The following is a 16659-nucleotide window of genomic DNA, read 5'->3' as shown; positions in this document are numbered from 1 at the left end:
ACATGGTGAAACCCTGTCTCTACTAAAAATACAAAAACTAGCCAAGCGTGGTGGTGCATGCTTGTAATCCCAGCTGGTCGGGAGGCTGAAGCAGGAGAATTGCTTGAACCTGGCAGGCGGAGGTTGCAGTGAGCTAAGATTATGCCACTGCACTCCTGCCTGGGTGACAGAGTGAGACTCTGTCTCAAAAAAACAAAAAACAAAAAACAAAAAAAAACACCCCACCTCTACAAAAGATAATGGCCGGGCACTTTGGCTCACACCTGTAGTCCCAGGACTTTGGGAGGCCAAGGCAGGCAGATCATGAGGTCAGGAGATCGAGATCATCCTGGCTAACACGGTGAAACCCCATCTCTACTAAAAATACAAAAAATTAGCCGGACGTGGTGGCGGGTACCTGTAGTCCCAGCTACTCGGGAGGCTGAGGCAGGAGAATGGCGTGAACCTGGGAGGTGGAGCTTGCAGTGAGCCGAGATCACACCACTGCACTCCAGCCTGGGAGATAGAGCAAGACTCCATCTCAAAAAAAAAAAAAAAAAAAAATTAGCTGGGCGTGGTGGTACATGCCTGTAGTCCCAGCTATTTGGGAGGCTGAGGCTGGAGGATGGATGATCACCGGAGTTTGAGGCTGACATGAGCTCTGATCATGCACTGCACTCTAACCTGGGTAACAGAGTAAGACCCTGTCTCAAAAAGAAAGAAAGAAAAACTAAGTAATGAGTATGCCCTAATGATCTTGAGAGGGAGGATATTGTTCTGCAGTTGGATTATGTGAAGTAATGCACATTTCTTATAGAAACCTGCTAGTTAGAGGGGAAACGCTTATGTCTTTTAGTCTGATTTGTATAGTCCTATTGCTAATATCTTTAATGGGGCCTACCTGTCCTCTCCCTCATTAGTCTCTCCACTTTGTGTCCTACCACCATTAGATTCTTCACAGATGAATTTTCTTAAACCACTGCTTTGGTCCTGTCATTTCTCTTCTAAACCTTTAACTATTTCCACTTGATTACCCAGTTAAATCCAACCTTTGACCATATCTTTCATCCATTGTGTTATCTGGCCTAGCTTTGCCCTTATATTTTCTTTTTGCTTGAATGTCTTCCTTTGTAGTGCAACTTAAATGCCCCTTTTCCTTGAAGTTTTCTGTAATTCTTCATTGGTTTTGACTTCATGTGCTCCCCTCCCTGTAAAAAATCTTTATAATATTTTGTGATTCTCTTTCAAGCAGACACATATTTACTGGTCCCTACTATGTGCTGGGCACTGTGCTGGATATCCAGTGTAGCGTAAGGAATGAGAAATGTTTCCTGTGCTCTTAGGGCTAGTGCCTTATGATCCAATATTCTGCCTTGTATTTTAATTATTTGTGTTTTAGTTTCTCTCTACTGGATTATAAGATCCCTACGGTCAGGGACCATATGATTATCTCTGTCTGTATATCTTAGCCTGTAGAACATTGCCTTGATTAATTGTATGAATGTTCAATTTGTTGCAAATCTGTTACTTTGGTAATGATTGTATTGGAAAGCTAAGAACCTGTGTGTATTACTGATACTGTGACTCTTATTTGCCATTAATTCATAGGTTTGTTGGGGCTGTGTTGAAGAGGTTGAGCTCATTAATGATGGCTCTGGACTAGGTTTTGGAATAGTTGGAGGAAAAACAAGTGGTGTGGTTGTGAGGACTATAGTTCCTGGAGGATTAGCAGATCGAGTAAGTCAACCTTCCTTGTTATCATTTTGGTTTTATAAAATTTAAGTTGTATAAATTGAAATGTAATTTTATAACATGAGTTACCAGGATATATGACTTAATAACTAGAATTTAAGTATAGCTTAAAAATGATTTATTCTGTAAGTATTGTTAGTATACACTCAGTCTTATTTTAAACAGTTCCTAAATCAACATTTTTGGGGTTTGTTTTGCTTATAATTGACAGGCTTCATGATTACATCAGAGGACAATTTTTTTTTTATTGAAAAGCGTTGTTAATGAATATTGCATTTTGAACATCTGTATTATTCTCCTCTAGTGTGTCTTTCGATGACCTAAATGTTAAAATCAGAAGATACAGTGATTATAAACATTTGTCCCAATATTATACATGGTAAATTTCACTTGAATTAAAATTTATGGTCTTATAAGTTAAATGACTACCTTTCATTGTTTAGCAGTGTTTAAACTGAAAGTGGGCTATTAAAAAAATTAGCAACTGTTTCTGCTTAATTTTATATTGAAGAAATGTTAATTACTACATTTAGTTTTTAGAAATTAGTTTAGAAATTTGACTCTGAAGCCACTTAATAATAAGCCCATATCATATAGAATAGGCATGATAAATCAGAAATAACTTTAGTCATTCCCATAATCAGAATGATATGTAAAATTTCACTGATTATTGCCCAGTTACGTATAAATTTATCCCTTCTGATAGACATACATAAGTAAAAATGAACTTGCCATGCAAATGCAGCTTCAAGGCAAGTTCCTTGGCTCTTCATTTCTGATCACGATTGCTTCACCTTATGCAGCTTGTGGAGCCACTGATGTTCCTATCATCATTTCAGCTCCTAAGAGTATTTATTTAGAACAGCAGTTGTCAAAATTTGGTCTGTGGGCCTCTGGAGGGCTCTGAGAGCCTTGCAGGTGGTCTATGAGATCCAAACAGCTTTTACAATAATACCACAATGTTATTATCCCTTTCACCCTGCTAACATTTGTACTGATGATACAAAAGCAGCTGCAGGCTAAAACTGCTGGTGCCTTGGTGCAAAACAAGGCAGTGGCCACAAACCGTTATAGTAATCATTGCATTATTTTCTGCCATGTGCTTGCAACAAAAAAGAAAAAAAATGCCATTTTACTTGAATTTTTTTAAGATGCAGTAAAATGATTAATTTTAGTAAATTTTGACCATTTAGTGCATGTCTTTTGAATATTGTCAAAATGGGAAGTACTACTATGTACTGAAGTTTGATGGCATTTAGTGCATGTCTTTTGAATATTGTCAAAATGGGAAGTATCACGTAGCATTCTTGTTATGTACTGAAGTTTGATAGTTGTCTTAAGGAAAGTCATTTGCAAGATTAATCTGCTACTTTTTTTTTTTTTTGAGATGGAGTCTCGCTGTGTTACCCAGGCTGGAGGGCAGTGGCGTGATCTCGGCTCACTGCAAGCTCCACCTCCCAGGTTCTTGCCATTCTCCTGCCTCAGCCTCCTGAGTAGCTGGGATTACAGGTGCCCACCACCATGCCCAGCTAATTTTTTGTATTTTTAGTAGAGATGGGGTTTCACCATGTTAGCTATGATGGTCTCGATCTCCTGACCTCGTGATCCGCCCGCCTTAGCCTCCCAAAGTGCTGGGATTACAGGTGTGAGCCACTGCGCCCAGCCAAATCTGCTGCTTTTTTATGTGGAACACATTTTTATTTTTATAAAAATAAGTGCAGAAAAATTATGTTTATCCAGACTTGGGTATTTGGAAGATGTTTTCTTGAGAATGGATGATGTGAACCTGTTATTTCAAGGAAAACAACTGACACTGTTTGTTAGCAACAATAAAATTTGAGCTTCAGAAAAAATTAGAATTTTGGAAAATTTGTATTTTACCATAAGCGTGACATTTCCCTCATATTTAAAAGCTTTTCTAAGGCTGGGCGTGGTGGCTCATGCCTGTAATCCCAGCACTTTGGGAAGCCAAGGTGGGAGGCTCTCTTGAGCCCAGGAGTTCGATACCAGCCTGTGCAATATGGCAAAACCCTGTCTCTACAAAAGACACAAAAGTTAGCTGGGCATGGTGCTACTTGGGAGGCTGAGGTGGGAGGAGGTGGAGGCTGCTTTGAGCTGAGATTGTGGCACTGAACTCCATCCAGCCTGGGCGACGGAGTAAGACCCTGTCTCAAGAAAAAAAATAAAAACAAAAGAAAAGAAAGGCATTTCTGATTAGATTGTTGATTGATATTAACCAATATGATTGTCTTGATATTATATGATGAAATATGTCAGTATTTGGAAGGTCTGCATAACTGTGAATGGATATTTTCTTTTCTTCCTTTTTTCTTTTTTTTCTTTTTTTTTAGCATAGTCTTGCTCTGTAGCCTAGGCTAGAGTGCAGTGGCGTGATCCTATCTCACTGCAGCCTCGACCTCACAGGCTCAAGCAGTCCTCCTACCTCAGTCTCCCGAGTAGTTGGTACTACAGGCATGTACCACCATGCTAGGCTAATTTATTTATTTATTTATTTATTTTGAGACAGGGTCTCACTGTCACCCAGGCTAGAGTGCAGTGGTGCTACCTTGGCTGACTGCAGCCTCTGCCTCTGGGGCTCAAGTGATCCCCCCACCTCAGCTTCTGGAGTAGCTGAGACTACAGACACAGGCCACCATGCCTGGCTAGTTTTTGTATTTTTTGTAGAGGCGGGGTTTCACCATGTTGCCCAGGCTGATTTCAAATTCCTGAGCTCAAGTGATCCTCCCGCCTTGGCCTCCCAAAGTGCTGGAATTACAGGTGTGAGCCATTGCACCCGCCCGGCCTTATTTTTATTTTTTGTAGAGACAGTCTCGCTTTGTTTCCCAGGCTGGTCTTGAACTCCTGGCCTGAAGCGATCTTCCTGCTTAGGCGTTCCAAAGTGCTGGGATTATAGGTGTGAGCCACCATACCCAGCCTCAATATTTTCTGAAGACCAATATGTGATATGACAAAATAATATGTAGCTAAAAGATCCTTTCAAAAATCAAGATAGATCAGTGGATTTTAATAAAATAGTGTCTGAAAGTTTGTTGATATGGTTCCAGATTCTACATTGTAACGGTATAAGAAACCACCACTTGCCAAGTTTTGGTGTGTTATCAAAGAATAGGCTGAAAGGACTATTATAATACCCCTCCCCTTTCCAACTATATATCTGATTGAGGCCAGATATTCTTCATATACGTCATCCAAAACAGTATATTGTAACATATTGAATGCAGAAGCAGATGAGTTCAGCTGTTTTAAGCCAGATATTAAAGAGATTTGTAAAAATATTAAACAGTCCCACTCTTACTAATATATATATATAGAGAGAGATGGAGTCTTGCTCTGTTGCCCAGGCTGGAGTGCAGTGGTGCAATCTTGGCTCACCACAACCTCTGCCTCCCAGGTTCAAGCGATTCTCCTACCTCAGGCTCCCAAGTAGCTGGGACTACAGGCATGTGCCACCATGCCTGGCTAATTTTTGCATTTTTAGTAGAGATGGGGTTTCACTATGTTGGCCAGGCTGGTCTGAACTCCTGACCTCGTGATCCATCTGCCTCAGCCTCCCAAAGTGCTAGGATTACAGGTGTGAGCCATCAAGCCTGGCGAATATTTTTTGTTTTGGAAAATATAGCTCTTTTAAAAATATAATGACATTAATATACATAAATATTGATAAAAATTAACATACTAAATATTAAATATTTTAAAAATTCCTCAGTACCAATTTTTGCATATGTATACATTTGTGGATTCATCTTTACCAGATTTCTCCAGAGAAACAGAACCAATAGGATATGCGTGTGATTACTTTAAAAAAGATATTATTTTAAAAAATTGGCTCATGCCATGGTGGGGGCTGGCAAGTCCAAAATACGTAGGGAAGGCCGGGAGGCTGGAAACCCAGACAAGAGTTGATGTTGTAGTCTTGTGTTTGAGATCTATAGGGCAGGCTGGCAGAATGTCTGAGGAAGCTCTGTTACATTCTTGAGGCAGAATTTCTTCTCTAGGAAATCTCAGTTTTTGCTTGTGAATTCTTCAACTGATTGGATGAGGCTCACCTACATCATTGAGGGTAATCTTCCTTTACTTAAAGTCAACTGTTTGTATATGCTAATCACATTTACAAAATACCTTTGCAGCAACATCTAGATTAGTGTTTGACCAAAACAGTCAGCACCACAGCCCAGATGACACATGTAATTTAACTGTTATACCATCCATTACCACAATCAAGATAATGAGCGTATTCATTACCCCCAGCAGATTCCCATACTACTTTGTAGTTCCTATCCCTCCATCCTTAATAATTTTTAAGAATGTAAAGGAGTTCTGTCTTTATCCATTTAGTGTTGCTATAAGGAAATATCTGAGGATGGGTAATTTAAAATAGGTTTTTTTAGCTTACAGCTCTGCTGGCTGGAAAATTGGGCATCTGGGGAAAACCTCAGGCTGCTTCCATGGTGGAAGGTGAAGGAGAGCCAGTGTGTGCAGAGATCACGTGGGCAGCGAGGACGTGGTGGGTGGGGGGCAACTCTCTTTTTAACAATCAGAGTGAGAACTCACTGCACTAAGTAAACGCACTGCAGAGAACTCAGAGCAAGAACTCACTGCACCAAGCCATTTGTGAGGGATTCACCCCCATGACCCAAACACCTCCCACTGGGCCCCACCTCCAACAGTGGGGATGAAATTTCAACATGAGGTTTGGGGGGGACAAACATCCAAACTGTCGCAAGTTCTGAGACCAGAATGTTTGAGAATGTTCATTTTATAGACCTTTAAAACACATCTGTGGCTGGGTGCAGTGGCTCATGCCTGTAATCCCAACACTTTGGGAGGCCGAGCTGGGTGGATCACTTGAGGTCAGGAGTTCGAGACCAGCCTGGCCAACATGGTGAAACCCCGTCTCTACTAAAAATACAAAAAATTAGCCAGGTGTGGAGGTGCATGCCCATAATCCCAGCTACTCAGGAGGCTGAGGCACGAGAATTGCTTGAACCTGGGAGGCAGAGGTTGCAGTGAGCCAAGATCACACCACAGCACTCCAGCCTGGGCGACAGAGCAAGACTCTTTCTCAAAACAAACAAACAAACAAACAAAAACCACACATCTGTGGCACAACACAATATTCTTTAAGGATTCTTAAAAAAATTTTTATAACCTGGAAATAATAAAATATTGGAGAAAATTTTGGGATGCCTTTCTTTGTATTCCCTCCCTCCTCCTGCCTCTGCCTTAGCAATTTTAATAGGTTTGTTTGTTGGAGTGGCATTTTTTTTTTCCAAAATGCAAAGTGGAGTGGTTACTGTGAACAACAAAGGGTCAAGTAAATTTAAACAAAATCCAATAGGTTTCTTTACTGTAAGAATTTTCTGAGCTTTTAAAATACTAACATGCTTTATGAATTTTCACAAGAATAAGATGTGCAGAGTTTCCCAGATTAATCCCATTGAGGCATTGTTGGAAAAAGCCCAAGTCTGATTTTCGCCCTTTACTGGAAGGGATCGTCACTATTTCAGATCATCAAAGAGGAGGTAGAGGGTATGCTTGTCATAGGGTCATAAGTGCTCAAAGAGAAGGAAGTACTTATGCCAGACATTGTTATCTGCTTAATGTACATTATTCTCATGTAACCTTCAAAATACTCTTAGAAGTTTTATTCCCAAATTATAGATATGGAAACCATTAAGAAATTGCCCTAGGTTACAGCAGCTAGGTGAGCCACAAAGTCAGGATTGAGCCCATACCTGTTTGATTCTGAAGTCTGAGCTTTGTTGTTTGAATTTATCCAAAGTTAATCCTAGTGTTTTCCTTTTCCTGATATACACCTGTGCACAATTGTTCACATCCATCAACAGGGAGTAGCCAGCTCTAGGAACAGGAGAGCTATTGTCTCTTCTAGGGCATATGGTAAGGCCTAGCCATAGGGGACAGAGCAGTATTCACTTCTCCTTTCCTCTCATGTCAGCTGATGGCAGATAAAATCTCTTCAGCCTTCTTGCTATAACCAACTTATCTCCTTCCTCAGCCTGGCCCCATTTGTTGCTTATTACCAGTCAATGTTATGCTTGCTATAACTCATGAAATGACTTAAGCTGCAGCACCCTCAGGCCCTAGGCTATGGCACAAGATGTGGTATACACCCTCCCTATTATCTACCTTTGGAGAAATTCTTCTCAGCACACCTACATCCAAATTAGCCTCTGAAAGGAAAGAGCATAGGATTATAGTGTGTGAGCTTTAGAATCAGACAGATGAAGGCTTGAATTCTGGATCCACCTCTCACCCTGGGCAATTGACTTCTTGGCTTAATTCTATGTTTCTAAAATAGTCCCCAAGACCACCAGATTTGATGACTTGCTAGGAGGTTTCATAGGACTCAGCGTACAGTTACACCCACAGCTATATTTATTACAGTGAAAGAATACAAAGCAAAATCAACATGGAAAAGGTGCATGAGGTGGAGACTGGAGGAAACCAGGCACAAGCTTCCACAAGTCCGCTCCCCATGGAGTCATATAGGACACACTTAAGTCTTCCAGTGGTGAATTATGACCACACATCTGAAATGTCTGCCATGGAAGCCCATCAGAGACTCTGCACAGGGTTGTTACTGGATGCTGGTCACATAGGCACACACTGTGTAGCATATACCGAAGTCCTAGACTTGCAGAAGAATGCAGGTGTTCAGGAGAGACTACACTTTAGGCACCTAGAGCCATTTTTACCAGGGAATGGTGAGAACCCTCACAGAATCTAAGCTCCCAGGTGTTAGCCAAGGGCTAACCTTGTGAGAAGGCCTTTCCAAGGAAAGTAGTCTTAGGCCTGCCATTAACACTTTTTTTTAATTTTTTGGCAGGAGATAATTTTGCTTGCCTTAAATAAAAGGCTGTGTGAAAATTCAATGTTAATCAATGTAACATGCTTAGCACAATGCCTCTTAGTTCCCAAAATGCTTATAACCCACTGAGAGAGAAATGTATTCTCATTTTACTTAAGAAGGATCTGAGACTTAGGGAGGATAAACAACTGACCTTTGGCCATACACTTTGTCCAAAGTAGAGCTAAAATTTGAACTTGGGTGCATCTGACTCCAAAGCCCTTACTTGTCTTTCTGTTGTGTCCTGCTGCTAATGATGTAAAAGAAATGAAGTAGAAAATAGCATTTATTTATTTAAAAAAATTGATTTATAGGAATCTTTTAAGAAACATTTGTTGAGATCTAGTTACAATGTCCAATCAGTTAATATAATCAGGCCAATTCCATGGATAGAGAAATTATATGATATTAAAAGGGTAGCTAAAAGGCCTATCTCCCTGTAAGCCTCAGAGCCTCTCCAAAATTCACAGTGCTTGAAACACTCACCTTGAGAACATTCTATCAGTTGTGGCAAGAGTTAAACATTTTTTTGGGAGGTACTTTTTGTTTTGTTTTGTGTGACATTGATAACGGGCAGTGTAAAACCCTTGAAGTGCAGAAACCTCTTTCATGTGGTCTGGGGAAGTTCTAGGGCGGTCAGGTATACCAGAATACCTCGTTGTCTTCAGAACACAGCCTATTTAAAGGTTGTCATAAATTATTGACATTTTGGTATGAAGCAGTTATAATATGAGTCTACTGACTACCCAGTAACCTAATACTAGGAAGGAATGGAACCAAGCAAGGGTTTGAGGGTGGATGTGAACTTTGAGAGACTTTCAGTGTAGAGTAAGGAAGGCCCAGCTTGAGGTCACTAAATGGTTGGTTAGTCCCAAGCAATTTTGCTTTGAGTGATTATATAAACAGATATTTTCTTTATCTATAAAAATCAGTTAATGAGTGCTCTGGGAATTTGAGTAGGATAGGATAGTTTCTTTAATTCCTTTAGGGAAACAGTGTATTTTATTTTGTAAAGTTACCCTTTTCTATCAATGGCATGTTGCCTTTTGATTGAAGACCAATAATAAAACTGGCCTGGAATCAAACATAGTTATGATTTCATTGTCTGAGTTGTGGGAGTATTTGGTGCCTTTTTTTTTCCTTTCTTTTCTTTTCTTTTTTTTTTTTTTTAAATAGAGACAGAGTCTTGCTCTGTCACTTTGGCTAGAGTGCAGTGGTGCGATCCTAGCTCACTGCAGCCTCCAACTCCTGACTTCAAGCAGTCCTCCCAAAGTGCTGGGATTACAGGCATGAGCCATGGTACCTGGATTCATTTTTTAGTTTTTGAAGAAACAAATTTGATTTCTTCTTTTGTAGCTCAGGTCTGAATTCCTATAGGTTTAAATTTTTTTTTTTTAAATTATCATCCACAACAGCATATCAGAGAAGTTAAAATGCAAAGTAATGTGAGTTTTTTATTAGCCCAGAGTTGCTACTTTTTTTTTTTTTTTTTTCTGAGACAGGGTGTTGCTCTGTTGCTCAGGCTGGAGTGCAGTGGTATGATTTTGGCTCACTGCATCCTCCACCTCCCAGGTTCAAGTCTTGTGCCTCAGCCTCCCATGTAGCTGGGATCACAGGCGCTCACCACCATGCCCAGCTAATTTTTGTGTTTTTAGTAGATATGGGGTTTCACCATGTTGGCCAGGCTGGTTTGGTGATAGAGTGAGACTCCCTCTCAAACAAAAACAAAAACAAAAACAAAAACTCCTGACCTCAGGTGATCTGCCCACCTCGGCCTCCCAAAGTGCTGGGATTACAGGTGTACATTCACTGTAAGTGTGTGATACCCTGTTGCTTCAGCTGTTTTAGTTTTTCTGCCTTTCACACTATCTTTGCCAATACGCATAATTTTTTTCTCTTTTGAAAGAATCTATGGATTAATAAAACTTTTATATGTGAATGTTTGATTAGCACGCTACGTACTTGAATCTTGGCATAGCTATTTATTGGTTTTCATTGATTGATGATTTCTGTTAAAGAACAAAAGGGACTTTATGCCTTTCAGTTTCCTCACACAGAAGACAGGTTATGGAAGGAAAATGTTGATCAGAAAATATCAATAAAATGCAGACTGGGGCTGCTGGACTTAGACAAGGTAGCTGTCATTTTGGTGTCTTTCTATCAATCTGACTAATGACTATTTTTGTACTTATGAATTCTTCAGAACACCTGCTTTTCTGTAGGAAGAAAATGTTTGACTTTCAGTGACAGATGCAAATTATCGACATCATTTTAAATTAAGAGTTGAGATAAAATAGAAGAAAAATAATGCCTAGGAAGTGACTAAAAATATACTTTATGATAAAATGCCCTTCTTTGGCCAAGCCAAGTATGAAAACACTTATTAGACATATATATTTTTTAATTTTTTGATCAGTGCATAATTCTGTTGAGGAATAGTTTGATTTACAGAGGCAACTTTACCCTTATTTTTCATCAGCACCACTGACTTTCTCTTAAGTAGTTGCTTATGTTGTTTCAAGTCTGTTGCATGCCTGAAAACAGAATATCAGATTATCACTATTAAAGTAGAAATCCAGCAATTCTTCATTCTTTTTTTCATAACAATGTCCTCCTTGCCTCTGTTTCCGTTTTCTAAGTCTTTCCAGATGTTTCTGAATTAAATTGCATTTCCGCTGCACCACTTCTCTACACTTCCAGTCCCTTCTAGTGGCTTCTGCAGCATTTACAACAAAGCACAGGGCTTTGTACGTATTATTTCAATCTAAAGCATTCCTTCATTTAGGTTCCTGTAAAATTGGAGAAAAGGAAGGATGGAGAATAGACTTTTCAGTCTAAGGGTTTTTTAAAAAACCTCTTCCTTCAGAATGTCATCTTTAGCTTGCGGTGGTGCCACCTGGAACTAGGAATTTGAAGCTCAGAACTGGATTAACCCAGTAGTCATTGCTCTCTTCTCAAGCTTTCTCTCCATGTTGCAGGATATCTATTTTTCATCTTCATTTCATTCAAACTTTTTGAGAGTTATAGGCAGTTTCTTGGAGAATAGGAAAGCAATAAATTTACTATCTACTAGCAGCCTTTGCATTTAGGAGATTGACTTGCTACCGTAATGTTACTCTGGAGATACTGAAGTATAAGGCAAATAACTGAATGAGAATAGTCTTCAGTGAGCAACTTGGATTCAGCTTTGGTTCAACCTTTTTATCAGCTTTGTGACCTTGGTCAAGTCAGTCAAACTGTTTGTATCTCAATTTTCTCATTTGAAAGTTGTCCTTCTCTAAGTGAGATGGTACATGAAAGTGATTTTGAACCTGTAAGGTGCTCTGCATGTATAAGTTTAAATAAAGCCAGCTGTGTTAACATTGTGGTATCTTTAATACACTATAATAAAGTGAATTCAGAATTTCTGACTAAACAAATTTAGGAAAAATTTTGTAAAAATTAGCTGTTTCAAAAATTTATCAAAGAAGGGAAATGAACACTTTGAACAGATACTCATTTTGATAAATTATTATTTACCTTCTGTGTATGAAATATACATACATATAAAAGAATGTATATAATATCTACACATTTTAAATGATAATTAAAACAATAATTATTTGCAAGACCAACTTGGGCAACAGAGTGGGTCTCTATCTCAACAAAACAAAACAATAATTACCAGTGTATGATACATACCACCTAGCTTAAGAAATATAACATTATGTATCTTTTCTTTCAACTCATCTGGAATCTTGACTTATTTATTTATTTATTTTATTTTTATGAGATAGAGTCTTGCTCTGTCGCCCAAGCTGGAGTGCAGTGGCGTGATCTTTGCTCACTGCAACCTCCGCCTCCCAGGTTCAAGTGATTCACATGCCTCAGCCTCCTGAGTAGTTGAGATTACAGGCGTGTGCCATCACACCTGGCTAATTTTTGTATTTTTAGTAGAGACGGAGTTTCTCCATGTTGGCCAGGCTGGTCTCGAACTCCTGGCCTCAAGTGATCCACCCACCTTGGCCTCCCAAAGTGCTGGGATTACAGGTGTGAGCCACTGTGCTGGCAGAATCATGATTATAAATACCTCCTATGTGTTAATGACCCGCAAGGTGTTTTGTTGTTGTTGTTGTTTGTTTGTTTGTTTGACCTCTCCCCAGCTCCCAAATTTAAATACATAGTCTGGATTTCTCTACTGAACTTCAGATTTGTGTATCTGGCTGTATACCTGTTACCTCTACTTGAATGTCTAATAGGTATCTAAGACAACAGCTCTGAAACTGAACTCCTGATTTCCACCTCGCCCATCTGTACCTCTGTAGTCTTCATCTCAGTTCATGGCAACTCTATCTTTCTAGTTGCTCAGGCTAAAAACTTGGAGTTTTGACTCCTTTTCCTCCCTCACAGCCCATATAGAAGCTATCTGCAGATCCTATTGACAGTTTATTAAAAATATATCTTGGCCGGGTGCAGTGGTTCATGCCTGTAATCCCAGCACTTTGAGAGGCTGAGGCGGGTGGATCAAGAGGTCAGGAGTTTGAGATCAGCCTGACATGGTGAAACCCCGTCTCTACTAAAAATACAAAAATTAGCCGAGCGTGGTGGTGCGCGCCTGTAATCCCAGCTACTCAGGAGGCTGAGGCAGGAGAATTGCTTGAACCTGGGAGGCGGAGGTTGCAGTGAGCTGAGATCATGCCATTGCACTCCAGCCTGGGCAACAGAGTGAGATTCTGACTCAAAACAAAACAAAACAAAAAACTATCTATCTATCTGTCTATCTATCTAGAATCTCACTTCTGAACACCCCAACTGTGAACCACACCCAAGCTATTGTGGATTATTGCTAAGGCCTCCCAACTCGTATCTTTGCTTCTATTGTTTCCTCTTCTGTAGTTTATTTTAAGCACAGAAGCTTGAATTATGTTGTTAAAGTCAGTCAGGTAATGTCACTCCTCTGTTTCAAAACTCTGCTCGATGCCTTCTCTTCCCAATCATGCAAAGAAGATGCCCTATACTGTCTGACTCCATTAACTCTCCCATCTCTTAGACTACTCTTCTTTTTCCTCATTTTCTTGTAGCCGCACTGGCATCTTTCTATTCCTCAAACATGTCACTGAGGATGTTGGTTGTGAAGTTCCCAGTTTTATGCTGGAGGCTTCTGTTCTGACCTTTCCTTCTTGAGGCCCTGGCCTTTCTGTCCTCTTCCTTGCACACGTGACCATTAACACCCAACTCTAGGCCATTAGGCATGAGCTTATACCCTCAAGCAAAGGCCTTTTTTAGAATACTGATTACTTTTCTCATTTTGAGCCATTCCTTTGTGTTCTACATGAAATTCCTTTACTCTTGCCATTTCAGCCAGTTATTAACAGTATTCCATTTTATTCAGCATTTTAGGTGGCTTCTTTGTCAGCCATTTTGCCAGAGCTGAAAGTCTGATGAATTGTTATTAACCAGTGAAGTTACAGCATTGATTTCTCAAAATAATTTTGTCTTTTTCTTGAAGGATGGAAGACTCCAGACAGGGGACCACATCTTGAAAATTGGTGGCACAAACGTGCAGGGAATGACCAGTGAGCAAGTTGCACAAGTTCTAAGGAACTGTGGGAATTCAGTCAGGATGCTCGTTGCTAGAGATCCAGCTGGTGACATTTCAGTCACCCCTCCTGCCCCTGCAGCCTTACCTGTTGCCCTGCCTACTGTAGCCAGCAAGGGCCCTGATTCTGTGAGTATACATATCATTCTTTCATCTTAAACCAAAGCCTAGGTGTGACACACTGTAAGATAAGAAATTCTTTCAACTTGAAGCACCACATTGGTGTGAGTTGTGTGCTCACTAGTGAAACAGGAAAAAAAAAAAAAACTTATTTGGAGACATTAGACATGTTGGTTTTCTGTTTCACTGTTTCTCAGGGTTAAGTCATTCAGCCTCCCTGAGCGTCAGTGACTTATTTATAAATTGAAGAATAATAATACTTGCCTTGTCTATTTCATTGGGCTGGTGAGGAGACATCCAGGTGGTGGAGGGAAAACTGTAAACACTGGCCGATGTGTGAGAATTATCACTGGTAGCCACAGGCTGGTTAAAGGGAATGGATATCAATAATATTTATTATACTAATTATTTTAATTATGTAATAATAATAGTTATTATTTTAAATTATCAAGCACCTGGAATTGCTCAGGTCATCTGAAATCTTCACAGTAATTCTGCCAGATAGGCCTTATTATACATTTAATAGATGAGGAAAATAAAGTCAAACATCATGTTAAAGACCTTATAGGGAGTAAGTTGCAAAACTGGAATTTGAATTCACTTCTTTCTGGTCCATTCCAAACTCCTTCCCATTATCTCAACATGGGCTTTTAATGAAGACATAATAAAGTAAAAGCAAATAAATAAGTTTTTTGTTTGTTTGTTTTGTTTTGTTTTGTTTTGTTTTTGAGATGGAGTTTTGCTCTTGTTGCCCAGGCTGGAGTGCAGTGGCACTATCTTGGCTCACTGCAACCTCTGCCTCCCAGATTCAAGCAATTCTCCTGCCTCAGCCTCCTGAGTAGCTGGGATTACAGGCATGCACCACCACGCCTGGCTAATTTTGTATTTTTAGTAGAGATGGAGTTTCTCCATGTTGGTCAGGCTGGTCTCGAACTCCTGACCTCAGGTGATCCGCCCACCTCAGTCTCCCAAAGTGCTGGGATTACAGGCGTGAGCCACCATGCCTGACCAGAAATAGTGAAGGGAGGGCCCAGGAGGAAGAGGAAAGAAAAGAGAAATGGGCCAGATGCGGTGGCTTATGCCTCTAATGCCAGCACTTTGGGAGGCCAAGGTGGGTGGATCACCTGAGGTCAGGAGTTCAAGACCAGCCTGGCCAAGATGGCAAAACCCAATCTCTACTAAAAATACAAAAATTAGCCAGATGTGGCACACACCTGTAGTCCCAGCTACTTGGGAGGCTAAGGCTGGAGAATCATGTCAACCGAGGAGGCAGAGGTTGCAGTGAGCTGAGATTGCACCACTGCACTCCAGCCTGGCCAACAGGGCAAGACTCTATTAAAAAAAAATAAAATAAAAACAAAACAGACAAAAAAAAACTGAAACAGAAACAAAAGGAAAGAGAAATGATTATGGTGGAAAAGGGTGGAAGGCCACTGATTATCATCACCTGAGATGTCATTCTGTGTATTCTGGGAAGTTGTTGCCTTTCTCTACTTGGAACAGTATGAGTGGAAGTTTTCTATTTGAAATATCAGAACCTTTAAAAAGTTTCTCCAGCCGGTCTTGGTGGCTCACGCCTGTAATCCCAGCACTTTGGGAGGATGAGGTGGGTGGATCACATGAGGCCAGGAGTTTGAGACCAGCCTGGCCAACATGGTGAAACCTGACTCTACTAAAAATACAAAGGTTAGCCAGGAGTGGTGGCACACGCTTGTAATTCCAGCTACTCAGGAGGCTGAGGCAGGAGAATCACTTGAACCCGGGAGTTGGAGGTTGCAGTGAGCTGAGATCCTGCCACTGCACTCCAGCCTCGGTGACAGAGTGAGACTCTGTCTCAAAAAAAAAAAAAGTTTCTCCAAATTGTGGTTACATTTTCTTTTTCCTCCATTACTCTAGTTCCCTGGAGCCTTCTACTTTGTAGTGAGAGACAAATGTGGATATGTGATAAGTGGAAACTTGATCCAATCAATTATTTACTTTTTCATGTTAATGTTTTGAATTAAAAGCTAAGTATTATGTATTTAGACACCTTACTCCTTTACAGAAATGTTTAAAAGACGAGTATTGAAAGTAAGTCTTAGGACCAGATGCAGTAGCTTACGCCTGTAGTCTCAACTACTTGGGAGGCTGAAGGGGGAGGATTGCTTGAGGCCAGGAGTTTGAGGTTGCAATAAGCTGTGATTGCTCCATTGCACTCCTACCTGGGTGACAGAGCATGATCCTGTCTCTGAAAAAAAAAAAAAAAAAAAAAAGAAGAAGAAGAAAATAAAATAAGTTTTAGGTCAATATTTTTATATTACTGAACAATAATTAGTCTTATGTTTTGTTTCTAAATTTATGT

At 40.1% G+C, this 16659-nt stretch overlaps 1 protein-coding gene across 7 annotated transcripts in view; it reads left to right on the top strand.

The window, feature by feature from the left end:
• Window positions 1–16659, top strand: part of PATJ (PATJ crumbs cell polarity complex component) — a 422746-nt gene that overhangs the window by 31551 nt on the left and 374536 nt on the right. For all 7 annotated transcript variants that reach the window (XM_057298703.2, XM_034966355.3, XM_034966351.3 and 4 more), the window contains exons 7-8: window positions 1588–1716; window positions 14109–14327. In XM_057298703.2, coding sequence (XP_057154686.2) covers window positions 1588–1716; window positions 14109–14327 — 348 coding nt within the window. The remainder of the gene's footprint in view (window positions 1–1587; window positions 1717–14108; window positions 14328–16659) is intronic.

Source organism: Pan paniscus, chromosome 1, assembly GCF_029289425.2.
Source record: "Pan paniscus chromosome 1, NHGRI_mPanPan1-v2.0_pri, whole genome shotgun sequence".
Taxonomy (NCBI): Eukaryota; Metazoa; Chordata; class Mammalia; order Primates; family Hominidae; genus Pan; species Pan paniscus.
This window is presented reverse-complemented; position numbering and strand designations above follow the sequence as displayed.